This window comes from Dermacentor albipictus, chromosome 1, assembly GCF_038994185.2.
Source record: "Dermacentor albipictus isolate Rhodes 1998 colony chromosome 1, USDA_Dalb.pri_finalv2, whole genome shotgun sequence".
Lineage (NCBI taxonomy): Eukaryota > Metazoa > Arthropoda > Arachnida > Ixodida > Ixodidae > Dermacentor > Dermacentor albipictus.
In genome coordinates this window covers 325,100,800-325,118,985 of record NC_091821.1, presented here as the reverse complement: position 1 = coordinate 325,118,985, position 18,186 = coordinate 325,100,800, and the positions used below count along the sequence as shown (strand labels likewise).

The following is an 18,186-nucleotide window of genomic DNA, read 5'->3' as shown; positions in this document are numbered from 1 at the left end:
ATGTATACTGCCTGAAGACAGGGAGCCAAGAAAGAAGCAATATGCACCACGCCTCGGAGGTGCCGGCGACTTCTTCGCGAGCATCCGGCAACACATACGTAATGCAACCTGTGTCTAAGACAAAAGATCTTATCTTGCCTATCCCAAGCTTCTACTGGTAAAATTATCTAAATTTGAGGCTGACCGAAACTTCAGCTCCAAGACAAACCCGTACACCGTACCATCGGAACGAACGCTAGAAAAGGGACCGGGCTCTAGTCTACGCCTTTTATACGACCTCAATTATTATCGTGAATTGTCAAGAAACCGCTCTTTCATGCATCGAAGCAGAAAAGTAACTGGAACACCAATGCAATTCGACGGCCACTTCGAAACTTAATATCTCGGAAGCGGTACTGTCCAGCGAATTCGTTCTAAGGTGATTCGGCGCGCGAACTCAGCGGCTGTAATGCGTAGATTGAAAGATGTGTCGTGGATTATTCATTAGAAAGTTAATTAGCGTAATTATATTGATTATTCGATTGAACATTTTGATTTCTTGTAGAAGTAATCACCACCTCATCGAATAATTTAGATCAAAGGTTAGAATTGTGCTTTCTAAGGTTAGAAAATGATCAAAGATACAACCAATGTGACCGCAACTTACTCATGGCTCCTACTCTTTAAAACCAATATTTTAACCTTCAATTTATGCCTTTGTAATATCAAACCCTCCCGCAAAAATGGACACGCGCGACGCCTTACCCCGAGGTCCACGTAGACTGGCATAAGCCGTCCCGAGACGGTGCCGCAATCGAGAGTGAGGATGCAGTGCAGGCTGGATCTCGACATAGTCAGCAGGTACGGGTGTACGATCAGCATCGACTCCACCTGTGTGCAGAACACTCGCCATCAATGCACATGCGGCCGTTGCAAATGTGCACCTCGTATGTAAGTGCCGCGCCAGTCGTCATATTGCTGTCTCGTTCGCAGTTTCCACGATTTTCCGAAAGTAACCCGGAGGTGAATGGATCGGACTATAAAGCGGGGCTTTTCGCCGCGCCTGGGGCAATGAAGCATTTCTTATAGTTCATTATAAGATCCTCAAGGACGTTAGTGTGGCTAAGCACACTTTATGTATTGTCTTTCGTAATCATTGTCCATACGTATATATTTGACGCTCGGACCGGAATAATTTATCCCATGTCGTTAACTCCAATCATAAATTTGAAAACTACAAATTGTGATGTGAGCGTAGTACTTGTCGTGAAGGGAGGGACTCCGATGTCACAAAATCAAACACTGGCGGTAACCTCCACGGTATACGGCACAGGGCTTATTGATTGCCGAGTCAATATTGTTTATAATCGAATGCAATACGTTCATAAACAGCAGGCGCAACACCCCGTATACTTCATTTGTATGATATGAAACCGAGTCTGACAGCGTTTTTTTATCGCCTTCAACCTGCAAAACGGTATATACTTTGTTATCACGGAATTCACACGCCATCTTGCTGCGAGGGACTAAAGCTAAACAGCCTGTGTTTCATCTGGTTCACAGACCTTGCGATAAGCCTTGGGTCAGCTTCGCTACACAATGAGCGGCGAGCTGCAGTAACCTGCTGGTTGCCGTCAACAATATCACGAGCACGAAAACAGCACAGACCAGTCGTTTTATTCGCCAATTAGGTGATTAAACCTGTTGAGGTCGCTTGAGCAGGAAAACAGCGCAGACCAGTCGTTTCATTCGCCAATTAGGTGATTAAACCTGTTTAGGTCGTTTGAAACTGCGGCCATAAGGTGTGCATTTTCATGAAAACGCCTCCTGCTAGAGAAGACGTTACTCAATGGCGCTGCGGTGTAAGAGTATGCGCTTACCAGCTGTCGCATAACGCCGTTAAGGGATCGCAAAACAGGCCGTTTAGCATCGTCCACAAAATGGTTTCTGTAAATGCCACGCTCCGCCTTGTGACAACATGAACCTCTTAGTGAGAAAACAGGCGTTTATTCCCAAGATGCGCATAATATTATTCTTTTTATTCACAACACGAACCGACGTTAACCTTCGCCATTAAGTCAAGATCACCAACACTTTTACAGACGTATCCCAAGTGAAGCTGCTTAGGAATAAATTACTCAATGTCATTAACTCCTATCATAAAGTTTTATTTGCAAGTTATGTTGATAAGGTGAATTAAACCGAATGTCTAGCAGGGTCATTCACTCCTATCGTGCAGTTTTATATTAAGATTACTCATATGCAAGTTGTTGGGATCAGACGATTTAAACTCGACGTCTAGCTCGAGCCTACGAGGACCCCCTTTCCCCTCCCCCCTTTTTTTCCAAGTGCTACAGGTCCAGATGACAAAAAACAGAAGAACGCGGGAGGCGACAGGCCCTGTTTTTGCAATAAAGCTGCGTTTACGATCCATATTACAACGGATGGCTGCGGACGCTAACACCAGCTGCTCCACTATTAAGCTCGTAGACATGCAACACTGCAGCCGACACAACTGCCAATTTGGTCAGATTTCTCTAACTACAGGACTGCGTACAATGCCCAGACAATTGCACAATTTATGGCAACCAAATGACCGCTATGGATTCTTCAAGACTGCTAAATCGCACAAGTAGCCTAACGCAGACGCGCTCAAAAGCAACGATGTGCTTTTATTTCTTGCATTTTTGTTATAATTTCATTGCCACAGCGTAGTACCTGAGTTCCTTAAGTTCTATATTTTTATATCTATTTTTATGCTTGGATATAGCAAATAAACAAATAGAAATATCACACTGCTGCCACGCGACGAACGAGTGCCCGTTTTTTTTTTTTTTTCACAGTGCACAAAACATTTCGGAACCAATGAACTGTTTCACTTTCTCTACACACTTCGCGATATTTATGTTCTGCAGTTGCTAATGGCCATGCCAAGTAAACCGCAGGAGGTTAATATATATATATATATATATATATATATATATATATATATATATATATATATATATATATATATATATATATATATATATATATATCCACTTACGGGGCCGTTCACAGCGCTGACGAGTGCGATCAAGACCTCGTAGGAGTTGAAGCTTGGGCCAACGTTGACGTAGTGGTGGATGTTGCCTAGAAAGGCCTGCATGAAGCCCACGTAGTACAGTATCCGCAAGAGCGCAGCCATGTAGCAGAGCGAGGGCAGGACCTGTGTACACGTCATTGGAGTGTATTTTAACTTCGTATACGTAGGCCTCACATAAACGCTTTTCTAAACACTGGCATCAGTGCGATGACAAACAGTCCTACTGAGCGATCGACAGGAAATGTGACCGTCAAAGGCAACATGTCTTATTATGTGTAATTAATGTTAGGGTGTCGAACTTATGATGACGTATCTGTGAGGTTGGGAGAAGAGGAATACCAGTGAAGAAATTTTAACACTGTGCCTCCTCGTAGCATTCTAGATGTAGCAAAAAAATTGAAATTAGAAAGTAGAAATTATTTTAAACTGTGCACTTGTCGGCAGGCCAGCTTCTATCACCCATTTAGGGAGACTGTTGCCGTTTTTGTTTCGGTTCTTTAGGGGGGTGGTACAACTGTGTTAAGTCATCCGTTATTTTATTGATTGATTGATTGATTGATTGATTGATTGATTGATTGATTGATTGATTGATTGATTGATTGATTGATTGATTGATTGATTGATTGATTGATTGATTGATTGATTGATTGATTGATTGATTGATTGAAAGTTTGAGTAAATGAGCGAAAGTGTGAGTAAATGAGCGAGCCGTCTCACGCTGAACGCGAACACAGGCGGTACGTCGGCGATGCCGTCCCGTACGACGGGCGTGGCGTTCGTCAGGTGTCGGCTCATGTTCGCCCCCTGCGCCAGGTACCCGAAAGCGAAGCGCCCGCCAGCCGTAAGCCAGGAGACGTAGCTGCGCAGCTTGCTCACGGCGCAGTTCGCCAGCGGCGCTCCTAGGTCGAACCGAAGAAGAACCAGGCCGGCTAAAAATGTGGCAGCGATGCAGCCCACCACCGGACCCCACGATATCTGCGCCGTTCAGATGATTGCTCTCGGTGTCAACGTATTACCATCAGGAATGGACATCTCGACTCGTTCATCAAGTAATTTAGCGCGTCTTTGATGCTGCGCGATAACCAGGCAAAGTAGAGGACAAGCGCTGCAGTGTCGTCCGTTGTTTCGTTTTCTTTGCGTAGTTGCTGCGTAATGTTGACATGTACCAAACGACGCATTTATCGTCATAATAATATTTCCTTTCCTTTTGAACCTAATGCTGCGTTTGAACGTTGTTCCGGTTCCCATTTTACAAGAAAATATTATCTCGCATGCTGACGGATTCTCGATAAGACCAGGTGAGGGCTTGACCTCGAGATTCCTTCTCTCTACATCATGGCGATAAACGTTCGTGCCGAGTACAAATATTCAGGTTGTTTAGCCCAACAGTCTGCTTGGCGTGCAACCACGACTTCTTCGAGCTCTATGACTCTACATATATTTATTTAGTACACACAAGTTAGTTCACCGCAAAGTTATCGAAGTTACCTTTTACATCTCCGTTAACCATAATCACATCATTATACCTGCAGGGTGCCTTTATTTCTGTGTATTAGAAATTGTCATACCTCTCTAATCAGGCTTGGTTTTCTCTGACCTGTCTCTCTACCTTGCTCAGTTTAACTGCTTCATTAGTGTCTCCACAATGCGATTGGCCATTAACTTAGAGCATTTGCATTGCTTGTTTAATGCCAGTAAGTCTACCTTTGTAACAGATTTTCATCCATATTCGGCCACCGTGGGCCGGGGTTCGGCCTCGCGACCTCGGGCTTAACAGTGCAACACCATAGCCGCGAGCCACGTTACCGCTGTGGGTGCAGATATTGTCTCACGCAGGAAAAGTCCTGCAGAACGTTAATTAGAGAGCACATAATTACAAGACAACAGGGTAGTGGTTAAGACGAAAATAACTTTTCCAGCGTCAACCGAGGAGACAGCGCTCGTGTAGTACAATACTATACAGGGTGCTGCACGTAACTTGAGCGAAGTATGTAAAAAAAAAAGTGCTTTGCCACGACTGAATGAGATCAACGGTATATCGTTCGCCGTCATGTGGCGCTCCTTAGAGCATTTTTTTTATATTCCGCCTAATTAGTTCATTAACTAAGAATAAATTATGCAATATGTTTATTGTTCACATTAGAGCCAAGTGCGCTTCGTTGCGTTGTTGAGAGGGGATTAGAAACACGACCGATCCAATTTCTTGTGGCAACGTACTGCACGCTGCGTGCTAATGTTTTTCGGCGTTTAAAGAAAGCCTGCGAAATACAAAATAAAACCACGTGACTGCGCTCGTGGGCTGCCGCATTGCAGGGCTCTCCACCGCGCTTCGAGCGAAAGAACCTTCGGTCGCGCGGACCATGGCGAAGTGGGCGGTCGCGGCTCGAGGCATTTGGCTTCGTAGAGCGTCAGCATCTCTGGCTGTTGCACACGCAAAGGAAGCGCCGCCGCCTCTGACAGGAGATAGGCTCGAAGCACGGTTGAGGGCGCTGCAATACGATAGCGCACGAGCGCAGTCACGTGGTTTTATTTCATATTTCGCGGGCTTTCTTTAAACGCCGGAAAAGATCATCACGCAGCATGTACGTTGCCACAAGAAATTGAATAGGTCATTTGGAAATGCCCTCTACAACGTAAGGAAACGCACTTGGCCCTAAATCGAATGCTGCACAAGTGATGTTAGTTAATTAACCAATTAAGCGCTATATAAAAATACCCTAAGGGGCGCCACATGAAGGCAAACAATATGCCGTTGGTTTTATTCAGCTGTGGCTAAGCACGTTTTTTTTTAATACTTGGCTCAAGTTACGTGAAGCACCCTGTATCTGTAGAGTTCTGGGATACGCGCATGCGAGCCGACAGTGAGTGAATAAGGGGCACCACATTACCCGATTGCGATTCTTGGAGAACACGTAGCCCAGCAGCAGCAAGAGCACGATTCCGGCCAGCGAAGACATTCGCTTCAATTCACCGTTCATGTCCCACAGCATTGCCCCGAACAGAACCGCCAGACACGTGCCCCATATTCTGTTCCTCCTGCAGTCAAGATGAACAACAGCAAACGAGAAATAGAATAAGCGGAATCATTTTCGTGATGGGATCGGAGCGAGCAAATTACACCCGGAAGAAGCCCTAGGAAAATTGAACTTCTTCTTTCATATCTGCCCAGCGCTTAAAACAAAAAGTTTATGGAGCCATTTATTGAGTCTTGCAATTTGAAGCTACATAGGCAGCCGTACTTTTGCTTGCTAGTTTGCTTGCTAGCGACATTTGCTTCGTTAACATTTGGGGCCCAGCGTGGTAATTTGCTCGTTATGTTTTCGTCACCGAGGCTTTTTCCATGCACTCGTTCTTTCAGAAACTCTGTCTGTATATAATCTGATCGAATGTGATACTTCTTTCTTTTGCATAATATCCTAATGCGCCCATTCTTCTAGAAACGCAAGGAAGTTTACTTTCAATTAGGCCCGTGCTCCATTTATTAAGTGTTTTCATAAGCTCAAGCAATAGCCGTGACTTGCAGTGTGGGATCACTCGGACCTCTATGGCTTTCTTTAATAGAATGGCGTGCCCACTAATGACGCTAGGTGTAAACGGGATTCTGGTGTAGACATACAGCAGCTTAACGAGCGACAGACATTGCAGCAGTCTCACACATGTGACTCGTCATAACCGGCATTTAAGAACCCCCGATAACCCTAAAAAATATTGTCGTTGTTAGTAGTTGTTGTCCTTGTGTTCTTTGTCGTTGTTGTTGTCATTTTCGTTTCTTTTATTGCGATAGAAATCATAAGAACACTCCAGGCACATTTTTGTCGTCGCCGTGGCCGTGATGTTCCGTATAAAGTCCAGAGGCGACAGATAATGTCACCGTGCGTCATAAGCTGGATTTGCTAGTGAAAGCACGTGAGGCTCAATCTGGCAGGCGCGAAGAAGAACGTGGAGAGCAAACGCGCCGTCTTCTGTCGTGCGAAAGGCCGGGGGGGGGGGGGAGAGGGGGAAGGGGGGCGGCGTTCTGCTCCGGCAGCAACTGCGCATTTCGCGACCGGGCGCAAGAACTGACTATCGCGGCCCAATCACAAAACTAAAGTGAACTAGAAGTAATACTTTCTAGTGCACTGTACACAGAGCATCTAAATCTCGCGCACCATATATTGAGGAAAGCGGGGAAGAAGCGCGCGGGGGGGGGGGGGGCGGCTTAGACTCTACCAACAAGCGCGAACTTTGCACGGCTGTGTGTGGACGCGCGCGCCACGAGACGTTCGTTTGAGGGGTCGCCCTACTTTGGTGTGCAGGCGCGAGTAAGAGCGGGCGCGGGAGATAAAATCTGGGGGCTTTGGTTCCTTCAATATATGACTCTGCCTAGGCACTACGGAGGAAGTTTCTTAGCGCGCGTTGCATGCATTTGTCCCTAGGCGTGCCGGCATTGCGGAGTGGATTCGAGTTTGTTTACGCTCGGACGCTAACTGCCGGCGCGGTGAAATAGGTGAAGGAGCGGGCACTGACGCCCCATTTGGCGACCGCTGTGTCGGACAGACTGTTTCGCACCTGCGGCGCTCTTGCAAAGTCAGCCATGCCAGACCACTGCTTTCTCGCACCTTACGGCCATGTACCTTGGAAATAACATCCCAGAATTTTCCGTGGGAGCAGTAAGGACCGTAGTAGAGGCCGGGCTGCCTTTGTGTATGGGCGAACTTTCTGCCTTGAATTACCTGTTACGTCAACATAGTTGCGCATCACATTTCTCGCCAACTCGGCCCACAAGCATCTCGTCACGTGCTTATTCTTCTGGTGCTTTTGCTGCGATCAGCGTTTCATTACTGATAGTGTCCATCGTCTTTGTGCGACGCGGAACCAGCAGTGTGATTCCTGGCGTCTCAACACCATTTCAAAACCACAACAACCTGCTTCAATACTCGCGCCGGAAGTTTAACATGCCGGCCGCGTGATGTCAGTGCGCATGTGGCCACATCCAGCACATCCGTCGCGTACGCCTAAAATGATTCTCTAATGGCGAATTCGGCATAAATCAAGCTGACGCGAGCGCGGCCCACGTATTTCTGCTCTCTAGAGGCGTGGGACAAACATGCACGGCCTCGCAGACGCGCGACGCATTTAACCAGGTGCGCAAGATTGGCCCTGTGTGGTTAGACATAGGTGTTCTGCGGTTAGACGTCGCGGTGGAGCGACATCCTTCCTTTCCCTCTCACCGCCCTCTCCCCCATACGCCGACTGAAGGAGAGGGCTCCAGACCCGGGATAGGGGGGTGGCAGTCGCCTTCCACGCTAGCGCTTGCACCACAGGAGACACCATATATATGACGAATCGGCGAATATGTATAGCGTCCTATACTGCCGCTACAGTTGCGATGGTTAACCGCTCTGTTCTCTACGGAATTACGCGATGAAGCAGGCGCCATCTAAATATGATCACAGAAACCAATATACACACATTTAGGCGCAACATTTATTTAATAAAGCAAATAACCTCCTCGAAGCGTCCGATAAGGACGTTTCAGCTATGCTAAAGCTCTCCACCTACATTCCACGCCGGCTCTGGAAAAGCCCATGTATGCGTCCCTGCCCTTTCCCTCACCAAGCGAATAGTCCGCCCAGGCCGGGCCTACTCCTGGCGACCGCCTCGAGAGACGCTGCTGCACCGAACACCGCCAGGGAGACGTAGACGAGCAGTGTGAGCGCCAGTAGGAAGCGCCCGCCGCTGCACCAGCCCCCGCGGTGCCAGCCGTGTTGTACGCACCACGCCAAGTACGCGTGGTACAGCAGCACCAGCAGGGCCTCGCTGAGGCGCTGCGCTGCGCGCCAGTGCGGCCAGTGGCGCCGCCAGCCCTCAAGCGAGTAGCGGGTGCTGGTCGTCTGTGACGGCATGGAGTGGTCGACGGGCACCAGCTGCGACGACATGCAGCGGAGGAGAAGAGGTACACGTCGCTTTGCAGCAGGACCGGCTTGGTGGCTGTGGCGCTCGTGCTGCTGAACACGTAAAGCCTAAGTAGTGCCACGCTTTGAAGAATGCCACCTCCTCCTCGCGCGCTCCAGCCGAGGCCGAGGCCGCGTCGCTATTGGCCTAATAGCATCACGTGGGTCCTCGCGCCGTGCATCAGCGCCATTTTTGCTCGAGAATTGTCTACGGATTGGCGAGGAGCGCATGTTGGCGCCGTTGCTACGCTCGAGGAGGGAGCGTGAAAGAGAGGAGAAACGAGGAGGAGGGAAGGCGAAGGAGGAGAGTGTCGCTACTTTACGAAGTTTAAAGGGCTTTATGAGCACGAGGACGATTACCGGCTCCCCGGCTACCCCATTCCGATGGGAGAAAGGTTGCAAGAAACGCTCGTATACCGTGCCTTTTTGAGGGCGCACTTTAACTCTTTCCGTACCGCGCCCACTGGGCACCGTTAGCCTGCTGACGATGGTTTGAAACGCCAGTTTCGTAAAGCCTCTCGATTTTCCAAAAGTAGCGTTTTTAGATCTTTCCGCCACCCCACTCTCCCCGGCGTTTCCTCCTCCGCTCCTCCATTGGCCAAGCACGCGACGCGCTTTTGTATATTTTTTTTTCTTTACAGCGCGCTCCGACCGCCATCGCAGGCCCAGTGCGACAAAAGTACGCGCAGTCGGATTGGTCACGGGAGGTCGCCGGATCAAATCGCGGCCGCGTCGGCCGCACTTTATGGGGGCGATATGCGAAGACGCCGTTGTCCCGTGCTTTTGGGGCACGTTATAGTGCCCCAGCTGTTAAAAATTAATCCATAATCCCCCATTATGGCATGCCCTATAATCAGATCGTGGTTTTGGCACATAAAACCCAAGAATAATTGAAATTTTTTCTCTGTCTTGTGTGCCTTGAGTGTTCCAGTTAAAGCAGCGCTGCTTCCCTGCGAAAACTTACAACGCGAAAGAATACAGATGCACGTAGTATACAGATATAAATTTAGCACTTCAACAAAAGTGTGACTGGTGCTAATGAGGGGTAGGGATAATTATTTTCGGAAACTCTGTCCAGTTGTCCCATCAAGTTCGTTCTTGCTATCAAATTCCAACCACTTGCACTGTAATAAATAAATAAAACTATTTCATGTGGTGGTACGTTGTTTAAATTATCAATACTGTCTACCTGTGAAAACGTTGATCATGGCTACCACAACCCGTGCATGAGCTACACACATCTGTAGAAGGCGCGGAGCAGAAGCGACCCTGTTTCAAGGCATTGCTGGCCCCAGAAATTTGGAATTTCTCACGCGCCGGTCGAACAAAAATGTCCATCAGGTACGCAAATGAACCTGCGAAATCACGTGCACACACTTTCACGCAGTCAAAACGTGAAACTGAGGTAATGAGGCGCTTGTTTGAGCACACAGTGTGCGTGCGTCGTGTTTCAGCAACCCGAGCTCTCAACGTACGGGCGCTTTATGCCTTAAATAATGGTCCTTTTCTCTACTTTTTGCGCTATTCCAATTCCAATTATTAAGGCCACTTACCGACTAAACATATCTCGCCTCAAAAACAGCTCCGCTGGGCTCGAACGAGCTTTTCCGCGGGTTTCCTCCGGTAGCGCGTTACCCGTCGTATGCTACAGCAGGGCCAGCATAGGCGGCGTTACTGTCGAGGCCGCGCCGAGCGCGGGAGTGGAGCGGACGAGGAGGGAAGTGTTTGGCGCTACTTTTGGAGATTCAGGGGATTTACAGTTTCGAGACTTTCAGCGCCGCCCACGGAGACACTGCACTATCGGACATGAACGAGAACTACTCTGTTGATTTCTAGGCAGTTGGCTTTTTTTCCCCAGGCGGTGATTTCTGAATGCACTCCGAAGTTTTCAAGATCGTCAGAGTAGCAAGCAAAAATGGCCGCCCGCTATCGATGGTTTGGAACCACGGAGGAAGACCATGGTTGAAACGCCGCGCTCGAGACCTTCCGTGCCGCTCACGGACACTCTGCGCCATGGAACGTGAACGAGAACTATATTGTCGTTTTCTAAGCAGTTCGCTTTTTCCCCCGCAATATTTTAATTTTTCAACGCACTCCGAAGTTTCGCGACGGTCAAAGTAGAAAGCAAAAAGGCCGCCTCGGGTAGCGGCGCGCGAGCTTCGAAAGATCGTAGATCTCGTGATTTCGTAGCGTTTGCAGCTGATTTTTTTTTCGATGGATCGGGCAGCAGTGAGTCTGAGAATGCTGTCTTTTCGTCGGACTTTGAGAGCTACGATGACGCAAGCCAGCCCGGAATATCGGCGGCTGTAACCTGGCACGCCAAACTGTAGTGCTTGCACTTAAATTTTTGTAGTGAAAAATCTGTTGAATGAAGAATTTTGCTTTTTTGGGATACAGTGTCTATTAGACGGCAATACATTTTGTATACCTCATATTTTTTTTACATTTTTTTCTTAGTAGATACAAGCGTGTCTTTACAAACTTCGTTCAATTTTACCCCACAATTTTTATTTCAGCAATTTATATCTCTGTTATTACATATATCTCGTTAATAAAACTTTTCTGCCTGCAAAGTGCATTCATTCTGCTTTTTGTTTATGGTGGTGGTGATAACAACTTTATTGACAATCCGGCAAATTTGTGACCTGGGCCTTAGGCCGCCCCCGTGGAGGTCCGGAGATCCTGTCTCCTCGCCGCCTCAAGGGCTTGCTGGATGGCCCATAGTTGATTTTGGAGGTTTGAGCTGCGCAACGCGGCCATCCATCGCGCCGCAGCATCATCTGGGGAAACTCCATTTTCTCTGCATATAACCTCACATTCCCAGAGAATGTGTCTAAGAGATGCGTGAGCCCTGCCACATAGTTTGCAGTAATGTGTCATATAAGATATTGAGTGCAGTAGTTCCTTCAGAAAAAAATATCTGGCGTAACCTGCAAAGAACACTTATTTCCCCATCGCACGGAAAGAGTTAAAGAACCGCAAATGGCCCAGATTATTGTGAATCATCTTCCACCTACGGCATCCCTCATAAACTACTGTTCAGTTTAGAGGCGTTAAACTAAAAAAAAAATCTTTTTTTTTTTTCAGGAGAACTTTGTATTCACTGCATTGTATGAAGTGAAAATGCGCTCCGTGATTCAATCAATCGTGAGTGCCGCGCAAAGGTCGCGACAAGCTGACGCAAGATATGATGGAGGCAACATAAATCGCTGGAGTTGGTGATGCGTGCGTCAGTGTTGCGTCCGTTTGCATGGCAAAATAGAAACTTCAATTTGTTTCTTACGTATACGCAACCGGGTATGCTGTATACGACTCGAAGGAAAGAAAGGTGTCATTTTGTATGTCATTATTTCCCACTCTGCTTTTGATTCATACTATAGTCTGAAGAACTGAACAATAAACAACAAATGATAGTCAGCGCTATGTCTTTATATTCCGCTGTCCCGTTCTTCTCTATCTATCTATCTATCTATCTATCTATCTATCTATCTATCTATCTATCTATCTATCTATCTATCTATCTATCTATCTATCTATCTATCTATCTATCTATCTATCTATCTATCTATCTATCTATCTATCTATCTATCTATCTATCTATCTATCTATCTATCACTTTTTTTATATTTAGAAACATGGGAAAGTAGGCTACATCAGAGCCGGCTATCCCAGAATCATGATTACTCGAGTACTAAGCCTGGGTATGAGGTAGATTCACACGACGGCGGAATACCGGTTTATTTGTGGGTTCATTCTGCGCTCAGGGTGTATTGTGGCTCGCATGACGGATTGAATCGCAGCTTACCTTCAGGGACGAGCGTGGCACCGTGACTAAGCTGCACTGAATCGATCAAGTATTGTGCGCGCCATTGTGATGACCAATGTGATTCGATACCAGTAAGACACGTCACACTCGTCCGCGGACTGAATCACTGATTTGGTCCGTCGTGTCAATTCAACTTAAGCGGCACTGAATCGCCCCACGAGCAGTTAGTGCCCGGCGTGAATTGGTGTCACTCATCCAGGTAATTAAACATGTTCTTTGGCTTTTCAGTGCGCCAGATAAAATTGTCTCGTCTCCTTGAAAACGTTCCGACTCTATTTTTAATCTTTATCTTTGTTTTGTTTTTTCACTTCGCTCATGACGACCAAAGTGGTTACAAAATGGGCGTCACCATACGTAACATATGTTGGTCCCAAACAAACCCAGCATCCTATAGACTGCCTATCGCCCTGAAAAACTCGTTCGGGCGCTCCTATTCAAGTACATGTAAAAGGATAATTCATTTCTCTTGGCAACCACTGCACCAAATTTTGCGAGGTTTGTTGCATTTAAAAGAAAAACTTAAAATCTAGTGACTGTTGGTTTCGAATTTTTAATTTACATTGTCAATTTTTTTTATTAAGATAAGAAAAATCGAACATTTTCAGAAAACTAAGATATCAAGTTTACAACTCTAACTCAGCAAGGAAAAATGAAATCAAAATTCTGTGAATTGCATCTAATAGCACATCTAAAGCGGACAAAATTGATATGCTATACAGCAATATCAAAAATTTAGTAATATGGAAATACAGCTTTTGCAGAACCCTTGTAACCAACGCAACACATTCACGTAGGACATAAATTCACATATCGAATTTGCCCGCTTTGAATGATCGAATGGATTCCGTTTACAGAACCACGATATCTGTTCTTGATGCGGAGCTATTAATTTATAAACCTCGTGCATCTGTGTTCTTTTTCGAAATTTCGAATTTTGAAAATTCTTTTCGCTATATTCGGGCTTTAAATCAAAATTCTGCTTCAATAGTCACTAGAATGTAACTTTCTCTCTCAAATGCAACAAATTTCATTAAAATCGGTCGAGGGGTTATCGCAGAAAAGCGTTCCTGCGAATTACATATATTTGAATAGGCCGCGTCGGAGTTGGGCCCGAGCTAAAACTTCCTCTTAACGGGAAGCCTTCGGATACAATCGTGAACCAGTGGCGAAGCGCGTATCCGCGATAATTTTTTAGTGCTGCCTCCAAGCTCTTTCGCACTTACTTGCTCAATTATAGCAGACGTGCTTTGCCTTCTGGTGTACGAAAGAGTTGACTCGAAGATGTTAGAAGGCGCAAGCAGTGGCTTTCTGTTCTGGTTTCGATCCGCCGAGTCTGGCTGCGTGGCGAGCAGGAAGGACTGTCCCTCCACCGGGGGAATGCGATGCTGCGATACGAAATTTTTCGAGAGCATTCGGAACAAAATGCGTTTACAGGTAAACAAGCAGTGGGCAAGATAGTGACTGAGCAGAAAGCAGGGCCGGTATTTTGTAGCGATGCCTTTTCCGATTCTATGCTTTTTCAGGCTTTTCGCGCTTGGCCAGTGGTCAGAGCGACGGTCTGCCCACATTATCAACGGGATCAGGCGGCCGTGTGTGGTGGATGATAAGAATAGCATAGAATGAGGCATAAGGCATCGCTACAAAATAGCGGCCCAGAGCACTGAAATTGTGTCCAGCGCTAAGCGCTCGAAAACGCGATAACTGGCGCCTTGGGCAGCATGAAACATTACTTTTGTTCTGAAATTCATTGTACGCGGGGCAGCTTCTAAGCGGAAAACCTTGCAATCCGCCTCTTAGAAATGGCCTACGTCATGTAGGCCGTTTCCAACTTTGCTGCTGGCTTTCACAATGGCATACGCGTTAAGGCGAGATATATCCCCCTCATCCCCTGCCCCACCTCACTCCGGTGCCTGAAATGAGGCACTTCTACGCGGCCCATAGCCTGCCTATTCCGACACTGAGACTGCACAAACGTTAAACAAGTCGTCCACCGACCTCAGGGGGAGCATTGACGGCAAACGAGGTCTTGTGTGCAGGTTTCTTCATTGCGGCCATGCTGCTGCTGTTGTTGTTGTAGCCTGTGATGCGTGTGGCGCCTACCCACGATGGGGGATTGGCCAAGAAATGGGTGGATTATTCGAAATTATTATGGAGCATAAGTTTCCTAATAGCTATTGAAATAGCATTGAATAGCGCAGAATTACCTGTTAAATCTGTTGCTACCGTGACGCTCTTCTTCTTCTTCTTCGTAGTGTCCCAGGCAGAGGCTGCGCCCGTACGCGCAATGGCTTGTACTTGATACTATATCAGCGTCAAATGAAAGTTGAACAGCGGAGTGCGTGGCCCAAGCATAAGTGAAGATATAGTGTGCGCCGTCCAGTCATCCCCATTGACTGGCGCCATAGAGTTTCATATTAGTATTTATTTAGAAACTCTATGACTGGCGCGCACATCCGATTTGGCCGCACTGCGCGATTTTCCTCTAGTGAGATAATTTCGCTTCTGTTCTGGGCCGGTATTTTGTAGCGATGCCTTTTTCGATTCTATGCTTTTTCAGACTTTTCGCGCTTGGCCACTGGTCAGAGCGACGGTCTGCCCACATTATCAAAGCGATCAGGCGGCCGCGTGCGGTGGATGATAAGAATAGCATAGAATAACGCATAAGGCATCGCTACAAAATAGCGGCCCTGGTTCTTACATTTGAAAGGGAGAAAATAAAAAAGTGAAAATGAAGCCAAAATAATGCAGTTTACGGCGAGTCTTGCCGCACAGATCGCCGAAACCACAAGTGCTGTCGGCGACAACAGCGGTGCGCGCGGTGCAATTTGCACCGTCATCGCTTGCGCCGCGCGGGCGAACCTACCTTGCGATGACGGTGCAAACAGCACCACGCGCACCGCTGTTGTCGTCGACAGCACTTGTGGTTTCGGCGATCTGTGCGGCAAGACTCGCCGTAAACTGCATTATTTTGGCTTCATTTTCACTTTTTTATTTTCTCCCTTTCAAATGTAAGAACCAGAACAGAAGCGAAATTATCTCACTAGAGGAAAATCGCGCAGTGCGGCCAAACCGGATGTGCGTGCCAGTCAATGGTGATGACTGGACGGCGCACACTGTATCTTCACTTATGCTTGGGCCACGCACTCCGCTGTTCAACTTTCATTTGACGCTGATAGTATATGGCGTGGTACGGAGTTCTGATCGCGTCTGGTCCAGCGGGTAAAAGCATTCGAGGCTGGAGGTTTGATGACTGCCGTGCCGACCCATGCAAAAGGCACAAGAATGTCGATCACAGAACGGAACTTAGGTGAACTTACATAACTGCGTTCTTAAAGCGCACGACGATTCAAATGTGCGCCTGATGGCTTAAGTTCCCGTTACAATAGAGAGAGAGACTGTAATGACAGACGAAGATGTTAACCTAACGAAATGTTCTCTTTTTTTTCATGCGTGAGCATAAGCAGCGTCAAAGTTGGGAAAAAAGTGTACGTGTATGAAGTGTTGGAAGCCGGTCAGGCAATAGACGTAGAGAAGGGATGGGAGAGCTTAGAAGAGCGATGTACGAATAAATATGTATGTATGTATGTATGTATGTATGTATGTATGTATGTATGTATGTATGTATGTATGTATGTATGTATGTATGTATGTATGTATGTATGTATGTATGTATGTATGTATGTATGTATGTATGTATGTATGTATGTATGTATAGTGCAACTAACGGTGGCACGCCCGGGTCACCGTAAGTTGCATTTCTCTCCTCGTTGAGGGAGGACGGGTGTCGAGTGAGCTTCTGAACAACACTTTGCAATGTGGTGAACGCGGTTTAAATTGTGCATCCGGCCGGGAATTCAAGAGGTGCGACGTAATGCTAGTGCATTTCTCTCGCGTTTGCCACCATATGGCCACTGCCTTTATTTTTTTTGTTGTTGTTGTCGTCGTCGTCGTCGTCGTCGTCGTCGTCGTCGTCGTTGTTGTTGTTGTTGTTGTTGTTGTTGTTGCTGCTGCTGCTGTTGTTGTTGTTGTTGTTGTTGTTGTTGTTGTTGTTGTTGTTGTTGTTGTTGTTGTTGTTGTTGTTGTTGTTGTTGTTGTTGTTGTTGTTGTTGTCGTCGTCGTCGTCGTCGTCGTCGCTATGCCACCTGGATGTAGGAATAACCGAAAGTAAACTGAATACAAAAGTTAACGAAAAACTGACCCCAGTTGCTAAGAATGCATTTAACATACTTTGTGAAGTGGTCATGTGTGGCACTACGTTGCTCTGTGTTTTATGGGTGGCGCTCCCTTTACCATCGTGCTTTATCCGTACGGGATCCAACTAGCAATTCGAGCGCCACTTCCTTAAGGATCAGTTCGGAACGACCACCTCGGTGTTCGGAACCCAGTGCAGCGTATGCGATCGGAGGCGCAGCGTCTCAGCCTGTGCGACTTCTGCGTCAGCTGTCCCGAGGGAAGACTGCGAAAACGCTCTCCTTACCCCCGGTACCACCGCATGAATGGCGGTATAATACCACCACGCGCTTTTCACCGCAGTGTTAATTAGACTGCAGCGGCGCTATAGGTTAGTTAGACTGCATTATGGGGGCGAAATGCGAAAACACCCGTGTACTTAGATACAGGTGCACGTTAAAGAACTCCAGGTGGTTCAAACTTCCGGAGTCCCCCACTACGGCGTGCCTCATAATCAAATCGTGGTTTTGGCACGTAAAATTCCATAACTAAATTTTCTTAATGTTAATCAGACTGCACTATCTTCGAAATGGACCCGCAAAATGGCGGGACATTAACAAGAACTCGCGGTTAGCTATCAAATAGTGCTAAAGGCAATTAATGAAAATGGGAAATATTAGTCCGAAAATCAGGATATGAAAGGAAAGTGCAATGCGTACTCAGAGTTTTGCCAGCCAGTCGCGACAGCGGCGTCAACTTTTCCTGGAACGCCACCGCAACCCTCTAGACACACGGCGTCACTAAGTCTACTGTGTCCGCAGGACAATGCGCCACGTCCACCACTCTGCGTCGCGGGATTGCCGAGATGAGTTCGACGAACCAGGCTTCATGAATGAACACGCCACCACCGACCTGGTCTGCCGCGAGCGGGGGAGTTGCCGAGGGAACATATTTGGCGGCAACATCCCACGCGCCCTTCAAGACGCAAGACAATGGAGAACCGGCGGCCGCGCTGCTGGAGTCAGCTCGGGAAATAAGATGCGCCTTTCCTGACGTAAGCCCCGAGTTTTGCGAAGACCGTCTGACTCGGTGGGGACCGTGAACCTGTGCGGAAGTGTGTGTGTGTGTGTAAGCCCTCCCAAAAAAGGGGGCTCGTCTACGATGACTGGTCTAACGTTTCCCTCACCTAGGGA

The 18,186-nt window shown here is 47.3% G+C and overlaps 1 protein-coding gene across 5 annotated transcripts in view; it reads right to left on the bottom strand.

Moving 5' to 3' along the window:
* The window catches only part of LOC135908830 (putative pseudouridine transporter), a 47,765-nt gene extending 32,632 nt beyond the window's left edge, over nt 1-15,133 (bottom strand). For 2 of the 5 annotated variants that reach the window (XM_065440665.1, XM_065440673.1), the window contains exons 1-8: nt 15,028-15,133; nt 14,819-14,919; nt 14,047-14,208; nt 8,660-8,970; nt 5,953-6,100; nt 3,782-4,039; nt 3,026-3,187; nt 745-870 (exon numbers count right to left, since the gene is read on the bottom strand). In XM_065440665.1, coding sequence (XP_065296737.1) covers nt 745-870; nt 3,026-3,187; nt 3,782-4,039; nt 5,953-6,100; nt 8,660-8,970; nt 14,047-14,208; nt 14,819-14,878 — 1,227 coding nt within the window. In that variant the 5' untranslated portion in view covers nt 14,879-14,919; nt 15,028-15,133. The remainder of the gene's footprint in view (nt 1-744; nt 871-3,025; nt 3,188-3,781; nt 4,040-5,952; nt 6,101-8,659; nt 8,971-14,046; nt 14,209-14,818; nt 14,920-15,027) is intronic. The other 3 variants (XM_065440683.1, XM_065440691.1, XM_065440689.1) reach the window with 3 other exon arrangements.
* Between the last annotated feature and the right edge of the window lie 3,053 nt (nt 15,134-18,186).